The 22,223-nt window shown below is 42.1% G+C and overlaps 8 protein-coding genes across 15 annotated transcripts in view; 5 read left to right on the top strand and 3 right to left on the bottom strand.

Moving 5' to 3' along the window:
• Nucleotides 1–37: 37 nt before the first annotated feature.
• Ifrd1 (Interferon-related developmental regulator 1) lies at nt 38–5,782 on the bottom strand. Of its 2 annotated transcripts, none has more exons than XM_002057746.4 (5): nt 4,911–5,782; nt 2,327–3,011; nt 2,020–2,263; nt 556–783; nt 38–494 (listed from the first exon to the last, which is right to left on the bottom strand). In XM_002057746.4, the coding sequence occupies exons 1-5, from the start codon at nt 4,942–4,944 to the stop codon at nt 411–413; spliced, it is 1,275 nt and encodes a 424-aa protein (XP_002057782.1). In that variant the 5' UTR covers nt 4,945–5,782; the 3' UTR covers nt 38–410. The 2 variants fall into 2 exon arrangements, with proteins under 2 accessions (XP_002057782.1, XP_015025182.1); XM_015169696.2 differs by having other exon boundaries at nt 2,327–3,014; nt 4,911–5,781.
• Nucleotides 901–1,961, top strand: LOC6634190 (uncharacterized). Its single transcript, XM_002057747.4, has one exon. It carries the CDS (start codon nt 1,019–1,021, stop codon nt 1,880–1,882), a length of 864 nt encoding a protein of 287 aa, XP_002057783.1. The 5' UTR covers nt 901–1,018; the 3' UTR covers nt 1,883–1,961.
• Nucleotides 5,783–6,499: 717 nt separating the features above from the next.
• On the top strand, nt 6,500–8,762 carry LOC6634191 (acyl-CoA-binding domain-containing protein 5). 4 transcript variants are annotated; one of them, XM_070209387.1, is made up of 3 exons: nt 6,500–6,911; nt 7,087–8,120; nt 8,367–8,762. In XM_070209387.1, the coding sequence occupies exon 2, from the start codon at nt 7,125–7,127 to the stop codon at nt 8,073–8,075; it is 951 nt and encodes a 316-aa protein (XP_070065488.1). In that variant the 5' UTR covers nt 6,500–6,911; nt 7,087–7,124; the 3' UTR covers nt 8,076–8,120; nt 8,367–8,762. The 4 variants fall into 4 exon arrangements, with proteins under 4 accessions (XP_070065488.1, XP_015025334.1, XP_032293767.1 ...); XM_015169848.3 differs by having other exon boundaries at nt 7,083–8,120; XM_032437876.2 differs by having other exon boundaries at nt 6,501–6,911; nt 7,113–8,120.
• Nucleotides 8,477–9,656, bottom strand: Prx6a (Peroxiredoxin 6a). Its single transcript, XM_002057749.4, has 3 exons — nt 9,312–9,656; nt 9,063–9,255; nt 8,477–8,999 (listed from the first exon to the last, which is right to left on the bottom strand). The coding sequence occupies exons 1-3, from the start codon at nt 9,583–9,585 to the stop codon at nt 8,792–8,794; spliced, it is 675 nt and encodes a 224-aa protein (XP_002057785.1). The 5' UTR covers nt 9,586–9,656; the 3' UTR covers nt 8,477–8,791.
• Nucleotides 9,657–9,686: 30 nt separating this feature from the next.
• Sbat (LSMD1 domain-containing protein Sbat) lies at nt 9,687–10,307 on the top strand. The gene has a single exon (XM_002057750.4). It carries the CDS (start codon nt 9,802–9,804, stop codon nt 10,153–10,155), a length of 354 nt encoding a protein of 117 aa, XP_002057786.1. The 5' UTR covers nt 9,687–9,801; the 3' UTR covers nt 10,156–10,307.
• Nucleotides 10,308–10,689: 382 nt separating this feature from the next.
• Nucleotides 10,690–12,363, top strand: RabGGTb (geranylgeranyl transferase type-2 subunit beta). Its single transcript, XM_002057751.4, has 2 exons — nt 10,690–11,422; nt 11,483–12,363. The coding sequence occupies exons 1-2, from the start codon at nt 10,813–10,815 to the stop codon at nt 11,908–11,910; spliced, it is 1,038 nt and encodes a 345-aa protein (XP_002057787.1). The 5' UTR covers nt 10,690–10,812; the 3' UTR covers nt 11,911–12,363.
• A 310-nt stretch (nt 12,364–12,673) lies between these two features.
• Nucleotides 12,674–16,895, bottom strand: NTPase (ectonucleoside triphosphate diphosphohydrolase NTPase). Of its 4 annotated transcripts, none has more exons than XM_015169694.3 (4): nt 16,683–16,892; nt 14,336–14,483; nt 13,020–14,149; nt 12,674–12,947 (listed from the first exon to the last, which is right to left on the bottom strand). In XM_015169694.3, the coding sequence occupies exons 1-4, from the start codon at nt 16,710–16,712 to the stop codon at nt 12,855–12,857; spliced, it is 1,401 nt and encodes a 466-aa protein (XP_015025180.1). In that variant the 5' UTR covers nt 16,713–16,892; the 3' UTR covers nt 12,674–12,854. The 4 variants fall into 4 exon arrangements, with proteins under 4 accessions (XP_015025180.1, XP_032293766.1, XP_002057788.1 ...); XM_032437875.2 differs by lacking the exon at nt 16,683–16,892 and adding an exon at nt 15,323–15,340; XM_002057752.4 differs by lacking the exon at nt 16,683–16,892 and adding an exon at nt 14,565–14,789.
• A 422-nt stretch (nt 16,896–17,317) lies between these two features.
• Nucleotides 17,318–22,223, top strand: part of Hr39 (Nuclear hormone receptor FTZ-F1 beta) — a 30,927-nt gene continuing 26,021 nt past the window's right edge. The window contains exons 1-2 of the mRNA XM_032437874.2: nt 17,318–17,445; nt 18,490–18,868. The gene's annotated coding sequence lies outside the window, so the exon portion shown is untranslated. The remainder of the gene's footprint in view (nt 17,446–18,489; nt 18,869–22,223) is intronic.

Here is a 22,223-nt window from a genome sequence, read left to right as displayed (position 1 = left end):
GAAAAAATAGAGACTAAACTAAAAATTCACACAGTCCTTCAAGCTGGCACACAATTTAATGCCAAAATTCAATTTCATAGATCACATTACTAGCTAATAATATAAGATGCGATATATATATATATATGCTAAATCGACTGAAAGCTACAAGCTAAATATCTTTTATTTTTAGTTGCTAGAAAACTATTTGAATTTAGTCGAGAAATATAACTTGGCCGAAAGTGCCTTAATTTAGAGCGACTGATGCAGCTTTTGGTACGCTACGCCGTTTCATGGACTACGTAAAACAATTCAACTAATGGGCGCCAGTCCTGGGATTCGGCGAATGGATGAGTGCTCATATTGATATATATGTATGCTAGGATATTGCCAGCCAGGTTGTTGTTAACTGGAGGCGGCAGCAGGGGAGCTTATTGTACGACGGCCGAGCGCTTGTCGCGGTTCTTGCCACGCGTTATGGAACGTGCCTTGAAAGCGGCAGCATTCACCAGATGCTGCAAATGGATACGAATAATATTAGTTTAAGCAATTGTAAACCGATGATATTTCACTTACGCGCTCCAACTTTGACTGTTTGACCTTGGCATTGCCATTGATGCCAGTGTTGGTGGGTCGCGGTCCCAGCTGAAAAATATCGCGTATGAATTCATTCTCCTGCAGCTGTGAGGTCATGCCGGGACCCATAACAGTGCACAGGGCCGAGTACTGATGGTGTATGGACCAGGAATCCAATGTGAGCGCATCGTGTCCGAAACGTATATTGATCTCAGGCGATATATCCTCCTGCATGGTCACACAATATAAAGGCGTCATATTTAGCAAGCGTCGACACAAATTTCAGACCGAAAACTTCTAGCTCTTAACAAATTCTCTATCAACTATTTATATTAGTTTTACTCTTTCTTGAGCCGCTCAAAATTTTATGTGGAACTTAAAAGGATAATTATAAAATTTAAAAAAAAAAATATAAAAAAATAAAACCCAAAAACAGCAATATTTCTTTAAGCCGGCCTTCAAAATGATGCTCTCCACTTATCAGCACGACTATGTTCCGCCGAACACGAAACGCTACGAGTTTATGAGCCACCTCAAGACCCACGACGGCTTCGGGGGGCCAAAGGTTGTGGAATGCGAATGCGTCGAGGAGGACAAGATAAAGCCGCCGGCGGACGCGGTCAAGAATTGCTCGGGCGTGGAATGGACGGGTATAGCACCGATGGGACGTTTAGTGGATCCACGTCTAATACCAACCGAACTGGCCCAGGATCAGGTGGAGAAAATGGCATTTGCCCCCGAATCGGATTGCACGAAACTGCAGCCGAATCGGTTTCTCAAAATATTGCGCAACGTCTATCCGGATTTGTACGAGCGCCTAAAATTAATGCCCAAGGAGGAATTGGGACGCAGGCTGGAAACGAATCGCATGTACACAACATATCAGATTGACTACTGTGACGTGAACGAGTATCCAGAGGGCATCTACGAGAGCATGAAGCCCACAGACGAAGCATCCAAAATGAAATCGGACAAACTGTTGGCAACAAAGGCGCCATGTTCCGAATTCCGTTCGGATGTGATGAAGCAGCTAGAGCGCGAAAATACGACCGGCTACGAGGTCAAGGCCGATGAATGCGAGCAAGCCTATAAGCCATTCAAGACCACATTCTCCGATTCCTCGCAGTTTGTCAACTCGGGCAACAACTCGCACTGGAAGACGACGGGCAGCACGTTCCGCAAGGTGCCGAACTTTACCGAATACATGGACTCAATTAGCCGCAACGGCTGCATCATTATGCGCAACAAACTGCACGATCATTCCAAGTGCCTGGCGAATCATTGCCGGCACGAGATCCGGTTCAACTGCACCGACATGAAACAATAGTCTTAAAAGTAATCTCTAAACCCTGTTGCTGCTCGGTTTGTACACAACTGTTTGATATGTATAAATTTAAATTAACAAATCGCAGCGTGTTTTGTATACTATGTCTAATCTATAGTCCGTTCGTGTCCAAGACTCACCTCCAGATAGCGCAAAACATCGCGGAACGTGGCGCGCTGCGCCTTGCGATCGCGTTTAGCGCGATATTTGTGCGAATCGGTGGCCAGCTGCTTGACGGCATCGCACAGCTCACCGATGTGCTCCTCCAGGAAGTTCTCATCGTGTGCACGGCCCGATTCCAGAATTAGGGCAATTGTCTCGCCAGCGGCCATGCGTACATCCAAATGCGGTGATTGCAATAGACCCAAAAACTTTTTGATAGACCTGCAAGGGCAATTAGTTCGATCAGAATCTAGCATTTGGCTCGGTCTGCTTCCGGCTGCTTACGGAAATTTGTGCTGTCCGGTGGTCATCAATGAGACAAAGTCGCCCGAGGGGACGAGCGTCAGCAGCAAGCCCCATGCGGACAGAGCCTCGGCATGCAAGGTTCCGGCCTCGGCAGTGACGGAAATGGGCGTCTTGTCGTCGCCGCGCAAATAGCTGCCGGCGAAGATGGTCTCGAAGAACTGCATCAGCTGCACCAGTTCGCCAATATCCTCGCAGTCCAGGAAGTTGAGCAGGCCCAGGGCTGTGCAGCATTTGGCGCGTGCATCATAATTGACGGATTTATCCTGCACGGTGGTCAGCAAGAACTGGTTCATGGCCTTGGACATGCCCTCCTCGCCGCCCAGCTGCAGCACCAGCAGTGGCGCCAGGCGTGCACCCCACATCTGCTCCTGGCCCTTGCCGCGGCGCACGCTCTTCTCCACAAAGTCCATGAGCGTCATTTTGCGATCCTCAACGAAATCGGGCATATAACGATGCATCAGCAGCTCACAGATAGCCTGCAATGCCTGGACGCGTGTCTGGGCCGACTTCTCGGTGGCCTGTTCCAGAGCCTTTTCGAATTTCTCCTCGAAGCGCTCGTTGGCCAGATCCTCGGCTGCCTCCGAAGAGGCGATCTCCGAGACGTGCGAATAAACACTTACATTGTCAAAGGACTCGTCCTCCGAATTGGAGTCGTTGGTGCGGCCTGCTAAAGTTTGTTAAAATGCTTGCATTAACGTGCTGTCCAAACTGTAGGTTTATTGAATTTAATGTGTTTAATCCTTTCCGCTGCTATTTAAACTGATCCCAAGGCTGGTCTAACAGTTGTTCGATCGCGCTGCTAATCAAGCTGTTCCCACTGTTGCCTCTGGCAGCGCTGCCTGAACTGTTAAATCACTTTATTCTCACTGTTGCCTCACTGTTAAACTGTTAACAAATTTATTTTGTGTGATATAACTGATCCCAATGCAGGTCTAACAGTTGTTCGATCGCGCTGCCAAATCAAGCTGTTAATGCAAACTGCACACATGACTGTTAAATGACTATTCCCAATGTTACCTCACTGTACACACTTAGATGACTGGCAGTGCTGCCTAAACTGTTAAATCACTTTATTCCCACTGTTGCCTCACTGTCAAATTATTTGCGTTCTCATCGCTGCACAAACTGTTAACACATTCATTTCTTGTGATATGACTCAGCTCTCGTGAGCGAGACATATTGATGTTTGTGTGCGTGTACATAATATGTACAATATATACATACATACAAAGCAACAATTTCTAGTACCTTAATTTTCCGCTTGGCAGCGATATTTTTGGCATGTGCTTGTGTGCGTACATCATACAATACAATTACATGTATGTGCGTGTGTGTGTGTATTTTAATTTGTGGGTACGAGCACAACAAAAGTAATTGAATGCGCATTGGCATTTTTGGGGCAATTGTACGACCTTCAAATGAAAATGTTGTGCAACAAGTTTTAGCGTTTGTTGTTGCCAAAGAAAAACTCGCTTAACTTTCTATATACACACAACAATTTTCACTTAGCAGCTGACTACCGATTTGGGACAAGGCAATTTCCGCCAATTGACTTTTCATTTTCCCATTGCAGGGAAAGGCATACACACACACACACACACACAAACATTTGTGTACATGTGTGTGCGTATGTATCTCAACAAAAACAAAATTGTTGCTTGTTTTGCAATCACAACAACAGCCCGAACAGCTGTTGGAAAAACCAACTGTAATTTGAAAGTTGTTTGGTAAGTTTGGGTTGAGAGAGAGAGAGAGAGAGAGAGAGACCGCTGCTCTGGGCATAATTTGAGTCCCTTAACAAAGTGAGAACACTTTTGTAGGCGGCGGCTGCTTCCGCATAAGAAGCCCTATTTTGCTAGAAGCATCCAATGTTTATTTATAAATATAACCTACTTATACATACAGACATGCTGCTGCCTGCGCTTACATACACCTACTAAAGGAAATATACATACATATATAAATACGTATGTATTTGTGTGCTGCTTTGTGTATTTCTTGATAAGCTGGCATTGAACGTTCACACTTGTACAGTGTGGCCATACACTGAACGTGCCGCAGAGTCTATGCGCTATGAAAGACATTTTGCAAGAAGCCAAATTTACCGAAAATAATATAAAATTGTCGTTTTCTTTTAATAATTTCCAAATGTCTACCAAATTGCTTTAACTATAAATCTGTAAGCCAAGTGTGCTGATCAACAGAGTTTTCCCAAATACATACGTATATGCCCTGGCAGGGTATTACGGCATTCGAATGGACGACATTTAACCGTTGGATTTTCTTCGTTTTGTTGCTCTGCTTCAGCAGCTGAGCGCGTGCAAAGCTTTTGCGTTTGCCAGCGCAGCAAAACACAAAAATATATATTTCGATGATTGCCAAACAGGTTGGAGGCGAAAGCTTTTGAAGCCAACGAAATGTATATTTCATGCTATTTGAATGAGTAATGCCTGACAGAGCGCTGTGTGCAAAAGGTCAATAAAAAACAAAAAAAAAACAGCTACACTTCTTAACACAGTCCCACATCACCCACGACATTTTTTCATTTTTCTTTGTGACTCACCTTTGCCTCCTGCTTTTTTATTACGACGCGGCATATTGTTATTGTTGTTGTTGTTGCTGTTGCGTTGACGAATTTTGTGTTTGGTTTTACTTTGGCTGATCTTGACTAAACACACACACACACAAAGTCAAGCCTTGTTGGGCAGTGTCCTTTTGCGCGCGAGCGTGAGAGCGTGAGTCTACACAAAAAATTCTACACACGCGCTTGGCGGCAACTATTGGCGGCACTTGCACGTGTTCTCTGCTTTTATTGATTTTCTATGCGTTGGGCGTTCAGGAATTTAGGTTAGAATTTTTGGTGTTATTGGATAGTTCTTAATCTTTATGTGCTTTATTTAAAGTGCAAGACGATTAATCAAGACGCAGCTATGCAAAAGCTTTTATGCTTCCAATATTGTCTTTGTTGCTGTGCCTGCTGTTGCCTTTTGTTGCACAACACGCGTTTGGAAATGTTGAGAACTGATACCGAACTGAACGTTGTTGATTTGAACGCGCGTTTTTTATTTATGCACTGCTGATGTTGCTGCTCCTGATTATAAAAATGCTGGTCGTCGCTTTGTGTTGACACAAATTTCATGTTTAATTGCAATTGAATATCGTTGCTACTTCCTTGGCCTTGAGACTGACTGTGTCTGACGTCGACAGCGCCGCCTTTTTTCCGAGGGTGTATAACGAGTTGTGAAATTGTTTGCTTAAGCGTTTGCGGTTTCGTTGTTATTGACTCTCTCTTTTTTCTTTTTTTAATATGCACGTATGCACGGCTTTTAGCTTTGATTATTGCAGCTTTTCCAAAAGCTCTGCGTCGTTGGTGTGTTGTTAAAATAATGCAAATAATTAAGCACTTTTCGTATTGCTGAAGTTGACGAAATTATAATGACACATTCGGAGCAGTGTTGAGCAGCGTTAAATGTGTTTATCGCAAAAGAGTTATCGAATTTATATCATTACACAACCTTGCGCATCTGCGCAAAATGCGACGAAATAAAAATAAAAACCCCAGTCATTATTTTCGTTAGTAAATTCCACTGAATTAAATTAAACGAGACTGCAAGGGATTCCCGAATTCGATATTAATTGAAAATTAACCGTTTTGAGAAGAATAGTGGAGTAATGAGTGACATTTTGTGGAATTGTTACCAGCTGTTGGCTTACAAAATGGCGCCAAATTTTTGAATTCAAGTCAATATATAGCAAATTAATTTCTTCTATTTTATTTATTATTGCAAGCCCTAATAAACAAAAATCACATAATTTCGTTATATTATTTTCTCTAAACATCTGCTTTGCTCTCGATTATTTGAAATCAATCAAATCAAAATCAATTTGTATAACACAAGCGTTTATTTCTATTTGTATGCTCCCTGTGTATTAAATAAAAGATAGAAAGAGATATTTTTTTAAATGAGAAATATTCTGTCAAATGCATTGGTAACTTTTCGCCTAATTAATATTTGAAGTAATTTTAAGAGGCTAATCAACTCAATTGGCAAATTCAATCAAATGAGTTGCAGCAGCACCCTGTATTTGTGATCGATATTCACAAAGCCAATTTTAATGCATTTATCGCAATTATCAATATATCGATATATAGTCTCACCCACATTCATTCCCAAGTCTGTTTATTTTTATTGCAAAACGAATTTAAAAACAAGTAGTCGGTAGGCAGCTAAGCGTCGGCTGCTGCTCGGTGTTCGTATAAACAATTTGCATTAAATGCCAATAATTAGTTGTTATCAGCGATGCTTGTTTGCCACACACAAATGCAGCAGCAGCAGCAATAATTTTTATTGAACTTCGACTCCTCAGAACTCGAACTTTGTCTTTTCTCTGCACACACACACACGCACACAGACACACACACACATGCAGTTGCCAGCATCAGTCGATGTGAATCAATAACAAAACCCCAACAACAACAACAACAACAACGAGGACAAAAACACTGCCCGAGAGAAGCTTAGAGCGTCATTTTTGGGTGTCTGCACTTGCACAAGATAATTAGGTAATTTGTAAACTGCTTGCGACAGCATCAGCGCCATTCACCTGCGTGTTGGCGTTCGTTGTTAAATGTTCAAGCCATGCGGGTGCCACGAAGTGAGAGGGGGGGGTGGGTAATTCACAATTATCGCTGAACCTTAACCGTTTGTATCTGTATCTAATCTAATGTTTATAGCCAGCTGCATTTGAATTTGTATTTCAGCAGTTATTGGCAGCAATGGCTAGCATTGAGGAGCGTTTCCAGGCGGCCGTCAACGTGATCAAGGGTCTGCCCAAGAATGGTCCCTATCAGCCCAGCATGAGCATGATGCTGAAGTTCTATGGACTGTTTAAGCAGGCATCGGAGGGCAATTGCTCGCCAAAGAAGCCGCCCTTCTGGGATGTTGTTGGGCGTGCCAAATGGGATGCGTGGAACAGCAATCGCAATTTGAGCAAGGAGCAGGCTATGCAGCGCTATGTGGAAAGTCTGCAGGAAATCATTGAGACCATGTCGTTTACGGAAAATGTGCAAAACTTTGTCGGCAGCCTCGAGGGACTGACCAATATCAATTTGGATGAACTGGAGCTGATATCGCCGGGCATGCGTGAGCTGGCCGAATCGCATCCCAATTCGCCGTTCCATTCGCGCACAAACAGTCCACAGCATGGCAGCAGCTCGAATGGAGTTGGTGTGGTGGATGCGCCCACCGTTGCCACGTCCACGGAGACCCTGACCAATGGCCATCTGACGCCGCTGACCAATGGCTACACGAGCAAAACAAGCAACGGCTACGCGGCACACGATTCGAGCAGCAACAACAATTACACAAACAACAGCAGCGTGGCCATTGTGGAGCCCTCCGATGACGAGTACGATGATCCGTACGAAACGATGCTGCCCCAGGAGCTCACAGAAGCGATCACACACAATACGGAACTGTTGCGACAAATACAGAACACAGTGGCCAGCATGAACAGCGATATGGCTGCAGTGCAGCAGCGGGTGCGCTGCATGGAGCAGTCTCTGCTGGAGCTGCGCAATGCACAAAAGATGCAGTCACCAGCTGGACGAAAGCAGCCAGCCTGGTGGCTCTTCAAGGATATTTCGCCATTGTGGTTTGCGGTTCTGGTGCTGTGGCCCTTCCTGGTGCGACGCCTCGCGCGGTTGGTGGAGAGCAGACGCCGCTGACGGCGCAAGCCATTAGAATAGCTTAATCGGTATGGTAGTTAAATTGTAAGTACAAAAATAAAAATCAAAAGACAGTTGAAAACGATCAAGTGAGAACGGAGAGTAAAAGATCAATGTTATATCGAGTCAGGTCGATCCTTCGGCCTTAGAACGCATATATCAAACTGATCTTAAACGGAATACCACAAAAATTATACTCACTTGAACGTTGGCGAACTTATCTTATCAGTAAATTCCATTGAATAAATGCTTGGCTTAGTAACTTGATCAATAACACTCAACTTCTTGCAGATACTCACGGTTATGGGGACGAGCTTTGTCTGGCTTGCTTTTATTCTCGAACGCGTTACACTTCTTGTACAGAGAGTTGGCCTTGAATTTAGTTTCATAAGTTTAACCAGTTGCAATATGTATATTTTTAATGTAGTCTGTGTGTATATGTACTTTTTATGTTTGTAACAAACGAGCACACATAAGCTATTAGTGGCACATTCCCCTTATCCTTACCTTACGATCAACATGTTTAGTTTGTAAGACGAAAGTTTTGTGCATTTTGCCCAGGCTGGGCGCGCTTTTGCTTGGTCCCACAGCGTTGCCTCTTCCCTGCGAGACTGGGGCAAATGGTTGTAAAACAATTTGATTTGTTGTTAATTATAATTTTGTAATAAAGTCATGTAAAATGCAGAATATCACAATTCGGCTGTCCTGGAATACTTCTAGTTCTGCGGCTGAGCAGTGATGCGCAAATAGCTTTTGCCGGAGGGCACCTGGATCGTCTGCACCCCGTTAGGAAATAGCTGCGGCACATCGACAGCCTGCACTGTGGGCAGCACCATGCACTGGCCGCCCGGCTGCCAATCCGCGGGCGTGGCCACGCTCTTTGTTTGTGTCAACTTGAGCGAGTCGACAACGCGCAAAATTTCACTGCCGGAGTAAATTACAATTCAGTTAATGGTCAAGTTTCAAGTGGTCAAATTTAAAGCTCACTCGAAATTGCGACCAGTTGTGGCTGGGTATAAAATAGAGAGACGCAGCTTCTTCTTGTCGTCGATAACGAAGACGGCGCGACAGGTGAGCGGTATGCCGGCAGCATTCAGCTCATCCTTGTCCAGCATATTCAACTTGACAGCCAGCTCGCGCTTATCGTCCGCAATGATGGGATAATCGAAGCTAGCCAGCTCTTCAAGAAACCAAGAATTAGGAGGCAGTTCTCATGTGGCACGTGCTACAACTTACTGCCATAGCTTTTGATGTCCTCGATCCAAGCGTTGTGAGACTCTGCCGTGTCACAGGACAGAGCAATCGGTTTAATGCCGCGCTTCTGAAATTCCGGAATCAATTGGGCAACCCGTGCAAGCTCCGTGGTGCACACGGGCGTGAAATCTGCCGGGTGCGAGAAGAGGATGGCCCAGCTGTCGGCCATCCAGTCATAGAAATCTATTTTGCCCAAATTGGTCTGAGCCTCAAAGTTGGGAAACGGATCACCAATATTAAGAGCTTTCGGCGACATTTTAAAAAATGTAGTAAATTAATTGAACGAAGAGAAGCAATTAAAAAAGTTCTGCAGCTGACAGACTATCGATGCCAATGCGATAGTTGGTTATCGATAGTCAGCTATCGCTCATATCGTTCGCACTTTCATCAGCAATCAACCAAAACAAACACTTTAATTCAGCAGTTCAGTTTAAAAATATACATATTTAACAAAAACAGGCTGCCAAGCAACATGTCCGATCTTAGCATCAGCGGAACTCAGGTGCAGCCACAGCCCCCGCCACCTGCCGCCGAACCCTTTCGCATAACAACGAATGCGCCGCAAATGATTGATGCAAACCTGACGGAAGGACGTCGAAAGCTTCAGAAGTGGCTGGGTCGCGTCTTGCGGATCGTTATCACTGACGGACGTGTATTGGTTGGCTTCTTCAACTGCACGGATCGGGATGCCAACATTGTGTTGTCCATGTGCGCCGAGTATCTGGTGGAGGGACAAGAGCCTCGTCTGCTGGGCAACGTCATGGTGGCCAAAAAGCATATTGTGTCTCTCAACATTGACGAGCCTCGGCCCTCATCAATTATTTGAGTATCTTTTTAAATATTGTAAGAATATAAGTGGTACATACATGTGTTTATATGTATATACAGTGAACAAGAAAAGTTTGTGGACTACCTATGCATGCTAGTCCGTTTAAGAATAAAAGTAATATCAAATTATGAATATACACATTACATAAAGAGGCTGTCAATTCATTTGTTTAGTTAATAAACAAAAACATTTATCAAATTGATTAATTTAAATGTTCAAAAGAGCGTCTCTTACTTATTTCAATCACTGTAAGAATTGCGATTATTTTTGTGTTAGTCAAAGTGATTGGCAATATGCTGCGTTGCCAACTACATTACAAACTAGTCTGCTGCATCTTTAATTTTTGCTTTTGCCTATAAGAAAATGTGAATATTTTAATTACCAAACAATTCTACACTAAAAAATATATATATTACCAAATCGAATCTTTTTAAAATTTATTTACCAAATCGAATCTTTTTAAAATTGATGGCAAGTCAGCTGCAAGTGCGGTATTTTTTTAGTTTGTATTCGAATCGATGGATTTTTTAGCACATTTATTCTCAGCCGCAAAACAGCAACAACTAAATTGTTGCAAGGCGTTATTAATAATGTCAACACAGCAGTAGAGCAATTAATTGCTAAAAATCAACACTCAATTGAACACAATCAGCAATGGATTTCACGAGCTTCGTCAAGCCTTCAAACGGAGGCTCCGCCGGCGATACTGATGAGAACGCCGACACCAGCAAATTACAATTTTGGAAGCACGTCGAATATATTGAGAACCATGGCAAACAGGAGGACGACTACGAGTATTGCATGACCGAGTTCCTGCGCATGTCGGGCATTTACTGGGGCGTCACAGCGCTGGACATAATGGACCAGCTGGACCGGCTGGACCGCAAGTCCATCATTGAGTTCGTGAAGCGCTGCCAGTGTCCGGTAAGCGGAGGCTTTGCGCCCTGCGAGGGTCACGATCCGCACATGCTGTACACGCTGTCTGCGGTGCAGGTTCTGTCCACATACGACGCGCTGGACGTGATCGATTGCGATGCGGTGGTTCGTTATGTTGTCGGTCTGCAGCAGCCGGATGGCAGCTTCTTTGGCGACAAGTGGGGCGAGGTGGATACTCGGTTTAGCTTCTGTGCGGTGGCCACACTGTCGCTGCTCAAGCGCATGGAACAGAGCATAGATGTGGACAAAGCGGTTAGGTTTGTCATGTCGTGCTGCAATCAAACGGATGGCGGCTTTGGCTCCAAACCGGGCGCTGAGTCACATGCAGGTGAGTCATGGCCATTCATTATTTGCAACAACAAAAATCTACAATTTGTGTCGCTTGCAGGACTCATTTATTGCTGCGTGGGCTTCCTGTCGCTTACACAGCAGCTGCATCTGTTGGACGTGGATAAGTTGGGCTGGTGGCTGTGCGAGCGACAGCTGCCCTCGGGCGGACTCAACGGTCGTCCCGAGAAGCTGCCCGATGTCTGCTACTCCTGGTGGGTGCTCTCTTCGCTGACCATTATGGGGCGGCTGCATTGGATTAGCGCCGAGAAGCTGCAGCAGTTCATTCTCTCCTGTCAGGATACGGAGACGGGCGGCTTCTCTGATCGCACCGGCAACATGCCAGACATATTCCACACGCTCTTCGGCATTGGCGGCCTCTCGCTGTTGGGCCATTCCGGACTCAAGGCGATTAATCCGACGTTCTGCATGCCGCAGTATATTATCGACAGGCTGGGCATTCAGCCGCAGGTTCTGACGCATGCGTAGGCATTGATATTAAGACAAAAGCTATAGCCAATGTTATATGATTAATTTATAAAGCGGACCTCACGCGTATTATGCTACCTTTCAAGCAAGCCCAAAACAGATTCAACTAGACAGATTCACAGTTCATTTTTCTTTGCATCTACTCGCATTTTGAACAATTTATGCTTCTTATGCATTTACATATGTTTAGCTGTATTTTTAAATACATATAATGTTTCATAAGCAAGCCATGTAAAAATTTGTCGGTATCTGTAATTATAGAGCAAAACTAAATAAAGACACTATTTTATTATTGCATGCGAATAAAGATATTTGCACTGGCCAGAGAGTAACAAAAATTAGGCCTTTCATTCAAGCGAGCATTTGCCTTTAGGAACTTAGACTTCGATGTGTTATAATAAATCCAAGCAATTGTTGTTGCCAATTCGGTGAAAAATAAAAAATTAAAAAGTATCCAATTCAACAATTTTATTTTGTTTTTAAAATAACAAATAATATGCGTGTAAAATTACAAATTTTTATATATTTTTAATATTAAACAATTTAAAAATTAGATATGTATGCAGATAATATATATATATATACATTAGGAAAATATCAAGTGTAAGACTAATACGATATCGTGGCATATTAATTACATACAAAAGAAAATATAATCACACAAAATCTGAATTATAAACTAGAAGAACGTAGTGTAGTCACAGTGCGGCCCTTATATAAATGACAAATAAATGAATTCGCTTTCAATTAAAGACAATTGAAATGAATTTATAGCGCATAAATATATTAACTGGCCAGCAGAAGGCTGTCTATGTGTGTGTGCGAATGTGTGTGTGTGTGTGTGTGTGTGTGTGTGTGTGTAGTATACTTCGATGCACGTCTAAGGCACTCTAGAAACAATTTCAGCTATTTATATATTCGCCTACACACTAATAGAAGGAGAACTAGGAATTATTGAACTTCTCATCGCTGGTCAGCACATTGTAGGCACATCCTAGTGCCCAAGAGATTTCATGGCCGTCAATCTTTTTGTAAAGCTGCGCAAATAAACAAGAAAAGAAACTAATTAGCAACGTGCTAAACAAATTATGCTCATTTATGAGACACACCTTTACTTTCTTGCTGTCGTTAAGGCCGAATCCTTCGCGCAGCAGCACCGAGATGAAGGTCAGATCGAAGCACATGAATGGCTGCTCATCATTGGGTATGGCACAGATTTCCTGGGCCTTTTTGCGATAGCCCTCCACGGTTGTCTCGCCGCCGGCCGTTGGATCAACCAGACCCGATTCGATGGCGCGCTCAAAATAGTAGCTAAATGCGGCTACTGCATGCTGTTTGAGCGTGAAGGGTTTTGGCTTGACCAATGGCATTACCTTGCTCTTGACCAGCTCCAGGCATGCATCAAAGTCAACGATCGGCTGCTCGGCGCTGGATTTGCTGTTCTCCTTGCCGCTCACCTGGTACTTAACATTGCCGTACACCCAGGTGCGATTGGCAATGATGGGATTGACGCAAACGCTCTCCACCACAGTCTCCTCGGCGCTGTAGCCCTTGGTGAAGACAGCATGACGTGCGGCCATTAGGCCCAGGCCCAGATAGCTGTGCGTAAACACATTTATCTTCTTGTTGGAGGTGACCACCTCGTGCATATACTTGTCGTAGACGGGCACCTGTTCGGGATCTGTGGGCGAGAAGGTGACCTGCGTGCTGCCGCCGCCCAAATCCAGAGCAGCTGCCTGGTTCGTCTTGGACAGACGGCCCAGCAGAAAGTTAACGGTGAACCAGCTAAAGATGCCCTCATCCGTGCCATTCATGATCTCAACGGCATCAATGTCCACACTAAACTCGGATTTGGCAAACAAATCGCGCACCGCATTCAGCAGATTCTCCGCCTTGCTCTGTGGCAGCAGCCGCAAGCCAGCCGTCGCCTTCAGCACCAGCGGCGTGGACGACCAATGCTCCTTGGGTATAAAGGCACGCGCCTCGTCCAGCAGCAGCTTAATGGAGTGTGCGCCCTCGGCTGGATTATCGGCGAACGAGCTAAGGCCGGGCTTGCGCTCCTTAAACAGCTCCTCATACAGCACCAGCTTGTTGTCAATGAAGCTGCGATTGAACTTGTACGCCAGGACGCGGCTGCCCGTCGAGCCGGCGTCTATGATGGCTGCGTACTGAACCTTGCTGTAGCCCAGCTTGGAGGCCAGACGCGCCAGATACGGGCTAGCATTATCGGACACGGCGCCTGCATGGTTGTTATTGTTGTTGTTGTGATTATGTGTCGTCGGTTTGGTTGTGGGACGTGGCGCATTTGGTTGTGCGTGATGCGGCGATTCATGAAAGGGAACGGTAACAGTGGGAAAATCAGAGGTTTTAGTTAGTTTCGGCACAATTGGCATCGACATTTTAGCAAAATACAATTGATACACACCAAAGACAAAGAGCAGCAGGACCACGGACACAATCAAACACAGAAATGATACTTTTAGGCCGCTGGTCACACCGCCACGTCCATTTCCGTTTCCGGCGCCGCTGCCCTTGCGTCGATTCGCCGGCGTCACTTTATCATCGCTGGCCAGCTGCAAAATGAACACAATTAATATAGTTGGCTCGTTTTTAAATGTATTTAATAATTATTGCTTGAGAGCACGACAGTCTACCAGCTTGTATTCGTATCTCATTGCGCTGCTTTTGCTATCTATAAATAACCAGCATTTTCCTTAAAACACATGCTGGCAGCTTCGTCAATTGTTTGCACTTGTCTGTCTGTTTTGTGTTTGTTTCGCTTTTTGGCTTCCAATGCTCTTGACAATTTCGGTTTCTTATCGGACAATTGGCCAATGTAATTCTGTTGTTGCTATTCAAGAGCATTGAGGGCTGCCCAACATTTAGCTATCGATAACTTGCGCAGCCAGGGCTGCATTACACCAATGTGCTTTGCTAACTGTGCTAATGATCTAAATGTGTGATTTAGAACAACCAGCGTATTGTTATAAAACAGGTTTTGAATATTATTTGGAATCATTTCAATTAGAAAACCTACAGACTACTTATTAGTTTTTTTATTTTATGAAATTCAGTTCGAGATACTTTATCGCATTAGATGCCAAAGCTAATAATGATGAGAGCGCATTTATTTTATACTAACAGAGCACATAATAAACATTTGACACGCTCATTACACACATACTTAACATTTATTTATACATACACATGTGTTTATTGGTATTCAAGTCTAGTTTCGCATTACGTTATATAATGAGTGAGTAATTTTCTATCAATAGGTAATTAACATAAGAACTTGAGAGTCATGCTAGGTTACAATTTTTGTAGCGAACTTTTGTTTTCGAACATTTTGTTTTTTCTTTGAAGGTTATCTTGATTTAGACATTCGTAGACTACGATAAGATATTCATACCATTGGAGAGAGCTTGTGAAATGTGTAGAGTTAAGTGTAGAGTCTTTTGGCTTGAACAAATATTATTGTTGAAACCACAAAGACAACTAACGAAATTGCCATTCAATTATTTAGACAAGTGTAAGTGCACAAATAAATTAAACTAAACTAACAGAGCCCAAAGACGACTCTGAACTGTGGACTGTGCCATTTAATTGGCAACAGCAATTGCTTGAATTTATTTCATTTGCATGTCAATGCGGAAAATTCACATTGCACCTTTGTGAATTTCGACAGCTGCGCCAAGGTGGAGGCGCCTTTTAATCAATAAAATAAGAAATACCTTTTAAAAAAAAAAATAATCAATTGATAATTGAGACGTGCGACCGGGACATGCATGTTTTAGTACGGCTTTTCGCTTATCAAGAGAGAAACGCACACAATGGGGCTTGAAATGTGCTTAGCTTATCACTCGGCATTGTAAAAATAGCTCTGTTTGAGTATTTCATCAGACGTTACGAGGTTTAACAACAGCTATCGTTATGCAAATATCGTTATTGTGGCTATCGTTATGCAAATATCGTTATTGTGGCCGGCGCACAAGGGTTAAGCGGCGCACAAGGGTTAAGTTGCGAACTCCATCCAACGCGATTTGAACCTGTTTTTCGCTGCGCCCACAAAACATTTGTTGAAAATCTCGCTAACAGCACTTGAGAGCAATTTATCTAATGAAAATAGATGACCTTGTTGGCTGGGGGAGAAAAAAAAAAAAAAACTGCCGAATAGAAGCGTAATTTAACCGGCCGGTCAATTTGTGTTTATTATGTGAAAATATCATCGTCATTTTCAGCTCATTTACAAATATAATTCAAGCTGTTTCGTCAGCTTTCTTTAATCAAAATAATCATTTTATGAAAATGACTAAATAACGTTTTATACAAATGTTAAATATATTTAAGCGAGAGCTTTCCAATAAACTATTTAGTCGCATATTTTTGCCAGCACTTTAAATGGAAAGCAGGACAAATCAAACGTTTACGAATGTCACCCAAAGAAGAGTTCTAAAATCAAGATTCAAAACTTTTCCAGCACTGTGCCGGCTATTAACTGTTATAATTCAAGGCTTGTTTAGATCAGTTTTGTGCTCATCTCTATCTAGAAGATCTTATAGGAGCCGGGCACGCGAAACGAATTGAAATTGTTAGGAAAATTGTTGTTTGGGCAGCAACAATCAATTGTTTATGTAAATAAACTTGGCACAATAAACGCAAGGAATTAGCTTTAATTTCCGCATTTAATTGTGGGTGTGTGTGTGTTGGGAAACGCGCCGAAATTAGCATTTAAAACAATGTCGTAGCGTTGCCCTTTAACCTTTGCTCACCTTTCTCTTTCGCACATCGGTGGTTGTCATTGTGTTGATATATTTGTACTAAGTTGTGTAAAACCTATAAACGTTATTCACTAACACATTCGTATTTGTTTGGCAATTAGTGACCGCTCACTAGAACAAAATCGCCTTTGTGTTATGCTTAAAAACTAGGAATAATCAGATGGCATCAACCACCACGTTGCGCACGAAATGGCGTACTAAATTAAACTAATGATTGGTAATCAGCTGTTGCTGTTTGTACGGTCCGTTGTAGTGTTGTATATTGACATGCTGAAATTGAATGGTCACCCTAACAACCTGTTAATACTGTCTATAATAAGCTATCCACAAACAGGCTTGAATGGCATTTGTTTATATAACTGTCTATTTTAGTTTTTCGCTAATAATGGGCTACATGTATTTATTTAGTTTTCACAATTTTTTGCCCACAAAATTCAAATTGTTTTGCATATAGAGAAATATTATGAATCACTGCTATTGTTGGTATTTTCTGCTGAAAGATTTAGTATTTGGTATTTCCTGTCGAATTGTCTAATTTAGAGATTTTTCATGGCTGGTCACTCTTAATTTTTGTTTTCTTTTGAGTTTCTGGATTTTGAGATGCGGCCACACTTGGGTTAGTACCAAAACAAATGCCGAGCGAAGAAGTTGCGCGCGTGTCTGTGTTACGCCGCGAGCGTTGTGGAAAAAAGTATTTTTCAGAATTTCGTTATACTGTGCAAAGCAAATACAACTAGCACAAAATAAATAAAAAGTAATTTCCATAAATATGTATGACACAAAAATAGAAAATAATTTCAAACAAAAAAAAAAACAACATACCGAGGGCCAATACAAATTGTTGTGCATGTTTTTGTTGCAGAATCGGCTGTCTCTCGTATGAGTATGTGTATGTGTGTGTGTGTGTGTTTTGTGCTTGTGTGCGTATGTCGACTGTAAGTGCATGTGTAGTGGAATTAAAAATGCAAGCAATCGCATTAAAATAAGCGTAATGCATAAATAAAGTTTTAGCTGCATAAAAAAACAGAACCAAAGGCAAATGTTAATTCACGCAGTGTAAAACAACAAAACTAGCAAAGCCAACAACAAATGTGGGGCCATTCGTGTGCCATTGTGTATGTATGGGTGTGAGTGTGTGTAAAAACGACGACAAGAGCGCAATAAGATAAAATTGAAGGTTATTCTCTACAAAAAAAAAAAATAACAAGTGCCTGTGTATATGTGTGTGAGAGATAGAGAGTGAGAGAGAGAGAGAGAGAGGCACACACAAAAATGGGGAGAGCGCACGCTCACTCGAAGAAAGCAGCGCACAAAAGCAAATGCTGAAAATGTCAATAAACTCTGCAAAGGTGAGGAAAAACGCAACGCAAGAGTAGCTTGGCAGCGGCAGCGGCAGCGGCAGAGGCAGCGGCAGCGGCAGCGTTCTGCTGCCGTGTAAAATGAAACCCAGAGCAACAGCAGCAAAGAAAGCAGCCAACAAGCAAGTGCAAAAAAAAAAAACGACCCACACTTAGGCATACACACACATACACACACACACACGTTAACATTTATAAAGAAAGCGCTCGTACGTGTGATTCTTATTGGATGGCGTTGCAAAAAAATATCTGGTTTTTAGCTTGCAGCTTCCGCGTTTGGCTGCGCGTTGCAACTTCAACAGTTGCCGTTTTGCAGCATTTTGTTTATTTACTTTTTGTCAATTTGCTGCTCGGTCGCTCGTTAACCCAAACTCACACACACGCACACACATACAGAATCAGCGACACTGAATGATTAATTTACCGTTAATAATTCACAGGTGAAAAACAAAATATGTATAAAAAACAGCGGCATTCATTGTGCAATAATACTATCGTTCGCGTTATTGTGCAAATATTTTTTATAAAACCATTTTTACAACAACAACAAATGTCTGAATTATTTGCATTCAAAATGCATAACATGTGCATAGAAAATTAATTACAGTTTTTAATAAAACAAAAATGAATAATTAATTAAAATTTACACAAAATTATGTAAACAATTTTTATTGTAATCAAGTAAAACAATTTCAAATTAAGCGAGAAATTTAATACTGAGACTTGGGCAACGCGGCAACATTTTAGGGAATATCCAAAACAAATCTTATTAGACTGAAAACAAGCACAATTGGAATATTAATTTTAAAATTTTGAATGGTAAGTAAAAAGAAAAACACTTTTTATTTTGGAATTTAAGATAATAGGAGTTATTGAGAAGCTGCCGAATACACGAGAAAATAAACCTCAAAGATTTTTTAAGTTGCTTAAAATGAAAGCAAAAGAAGCTGAATGTGTCTTAAAACAATGTAAGATTCATTTCCATTGATCAAAGCAAAGTTTCAAACCTATTTTCGGGCACGTGTCAAATCGAGTTCACAAACCAAACCTTATCGAACCTTAATGCAGCTCGAATATTGTTGCTTTATTCGTGATTCACAGAGATAACATACATGACTGACTAGTATAATGCAGATAAATTAAAATGTTTAAAAGTAAATGTAAAACAAGATCGGAAAAGTTAAATCGCATAAGAAATATGGAACTCTATTTTCAAATATTATGCGATTAATATTTAACTAAAAGCCAAATTGCACTTTCCTTCCAAACAAATGTATCGATTATCGATATCTTTTTTGTATATTTTATGACTATTAAACAATCGTATTATAAATATTGCTATAATTAATTACCACAGAAGAGCGTTAGCGTTCAGGCCTTCAGCTCTTTTTGTATGTTAGATTAAAAGTGGAGCACTAAAATAAATTTGTTTATTTTTGGAATTTCTGGCTTAATCTTGAACTCAGTTTTTGGCCCTTAACCAATATTTGCGCACACTTAACGCACTCTGGACGAGCTCTGGCCGGGCTCTGATCGGGCTCTGGTCGGGCTCTGGTCGGGCTCTGGCCGGGCTCTGGTCGGGCTCTGGCCGGACTCTGGCCGGGCTCTGGGTCCAACACCCACTTGAGCATTAACCACAAAAGCCTCTCCAGCAGCCAAATGAAAACAATTTAATTAACGCCCAATTGCGAGCGCAGCTCCTACCAGGCCGGAGCCGAGCGAAGCACTTCACTTGAAGCACTGAAATGTAACGGCGCCTTTGGTCACTTGAACTACTTTCTGGGGTCTGACTCATGTCGCGGTCGGATCGGACGGATCCGATGGGATCTGGGGAACTGCGAGTGTGAGTGCGAGTGCGACTGTGGTAACTGCAATTGTGCAGCGGTTGGCCCGGAGGCCACCGGAAATTGTTGCCAACATCAGAGAGCGGAGCGTGGCGGAACGTGGAGTGGAGTGGAGTGGAGTCCGGGGCGCAGTTAAGAGAAGCTTTTAACGACGCGGCCCGGGCACGTTTTGAACTCTAGCACACGTTGATTCTGTTGCTTGTGGCTCTTGTTCTGCTGTCGCGGCTTTCGGGTCTTTCGCGTCTTTCGCTTGACCCAGAAAAATCAAAGAGTCTCGCGGTCTCTGCCGTAGGTGTATTGTCATAATGATGTTCATAACATCGATAATGATATTGCTAATGATCTTTGCTTGCTTGATGATAATGATGTTGCCATCGCATAAACCATTTTAAATGTTGGCTCATTATTATTTTGACTACGTCGGCCCGCTTGCGGTTTTTCGGTTTATTGGCCGTCTGTTGCAGTTGCGCATACCCTGTAAGCGAAGTGGAGTTCGAGAAGGTTATGATCATTTAATGTATTCCCTATAAAATATATGCATCAGCTGTAAAGCTGGGATAAAGTTTCAGGTAATGTTTGTACAATGTATTTCATAAGTAGATCATTTACAAAAAAGTTCTTTAAATAGTCTCAGACAGGATGTAAAGTAACTCTTTATAAACTTGTATTGAAAATAATAATTCCATTTTTATTAAATTATTAGCTCTAGATACCTTTGAGCAATATATTTTATTTATTAATCTATGCGGTTTAGATTTACATTTGCAAATAATGCAGATTAACAGCTGTTAATGAAGTTATGTTGGTAAGTTATTGCAAAAGCATAGTACAGGGTATCAACGTGTCGAGCACTTACGACCTAATCACTCTTACTTGTTTGTAACTGGGTTTATGTGCGGTCTTTGCTTTTTATCAGTAAGCGGCAGCGACAGCTTCCTCCTAGCTGCCTCTCTTTCTCTCCCCTCTCCTCTCTATTGCGCTCTCTCTCTCTTTCTCTTGGCCAAGGTTGTCGGTGTCGGCGAGTTTGTAAGTTGATTGGCTCTGCGGTTGGTTTCCTTCTTTCTTTTTATTTTTTGTTTGGTATTTTTTGCCCCATTGGACACGTCCATTGCTTTGTTTATGTTCTTGAACTCTTTTTAAGTGTGTGGCTAAATGCGGCCCCAAATGTTAATTTACAGCTTTTGCTGTCATAACTTAGGCAGCAGCCAGGTGGAAGGGTAACCGCGCGTGGCAGGGAGAGAGCGGAGTGTAAGCGGAAAGGCAGCAGAAAATAATTGCAAATGCCGAAATTGAGGAACGATATTTAATGTTATCGACAGCGAAATCGATAAGTGTTAATGAAATTAAATGTTGAATTTTGTGTTTCGAAAACCTAAGCAATTACATAGTAGCGATTAAATAGTCACGTTTGTAATTATATTGTTATCGACTATGTTATCGATAAATAATAATCAAGTAAAATATATATAAGAGGGTAAGAAGATAAGAAATTCTAGTTAGATATTATCGATATTGCTTAAATATTAATAAGGTTTGCGAAATTCAAATGGAAAATAGGAAAAAGAGGTATGAATTATAAAACAGAAATTTAAGTTGTGGCACAGCGATAGTTAAATAGAATGCTTTCGAAAATGTTATCGATAAACTATGCTGTCAATATTCAAACTATTAATCGTTTACTCTCTCAGATTGTCTTAAGAATAATTTCGATGGTGATATCGATGATTGTTAAACTGCGATAGCTTTCTCTACAATTTCGATCATCCTAATCTTATCGGAAATGTTATCGATAAGCCCCTTAAGCGTAGATAGCATGTTACTAAGCTGCAAATATTGAAGCTTTTAAACGTTTATGCTCTGTTATGCTCTTAAGAATATTCGTTTTTGATAATTTCGATTGTGCACTAGTTGCGTGTGGTCCGCATTGTTGTCGATAACATTCTAAAAACCGAGTGTGCATTATGTTGTTTATAATTTGTCAGTGAGCGCCATGTCGAATGACTAATTTGCCTGTTGTTGGTTACAGCAGCAACAGCAACAACAACAACAGCGGCAACATCTTTTGTTTGTGGTTCGCCCATCTGTTAACCGGTTCTCGATATGTCCGCAGGCACATATCGATTGTTACATGCCATTTGGCATCGTTTCGTGGAGCTCTCCCTTGTTCTCTATATGCGTCTATCTCGCTCTCTCTCTCTCTCTCTCTTATTGACTGCTAATTAGCAGTTAACAATTGCAGCATTGACCTCCTCCCATAATTCTTCAGCTGTTGCTGTTGCTGTTGTTGTCGATGTTGTTGTTGTCTTACGAGCAACAGCAACAACTTTTCG

Source organism: Drosophila virilis, chromosome 4 (assembly GCF_030788295.1).
Source record: "Drosophila virilis strain 15010-1051.87 chromosome 4, Dvir_AGI_RSII-ME, whole genome shotgun sequence".
NCBI classification, from domain to species: Eukaryota; Metazoa; Arthropoda; class Insecta; order Diptera; family Drosophilidae; genus Drosophila; species Drosophila virilis.
Note: the sequence above shows the minus strand (reverse complement) of the source record. Positions and strands in the feature narration are given on the sequence as shown.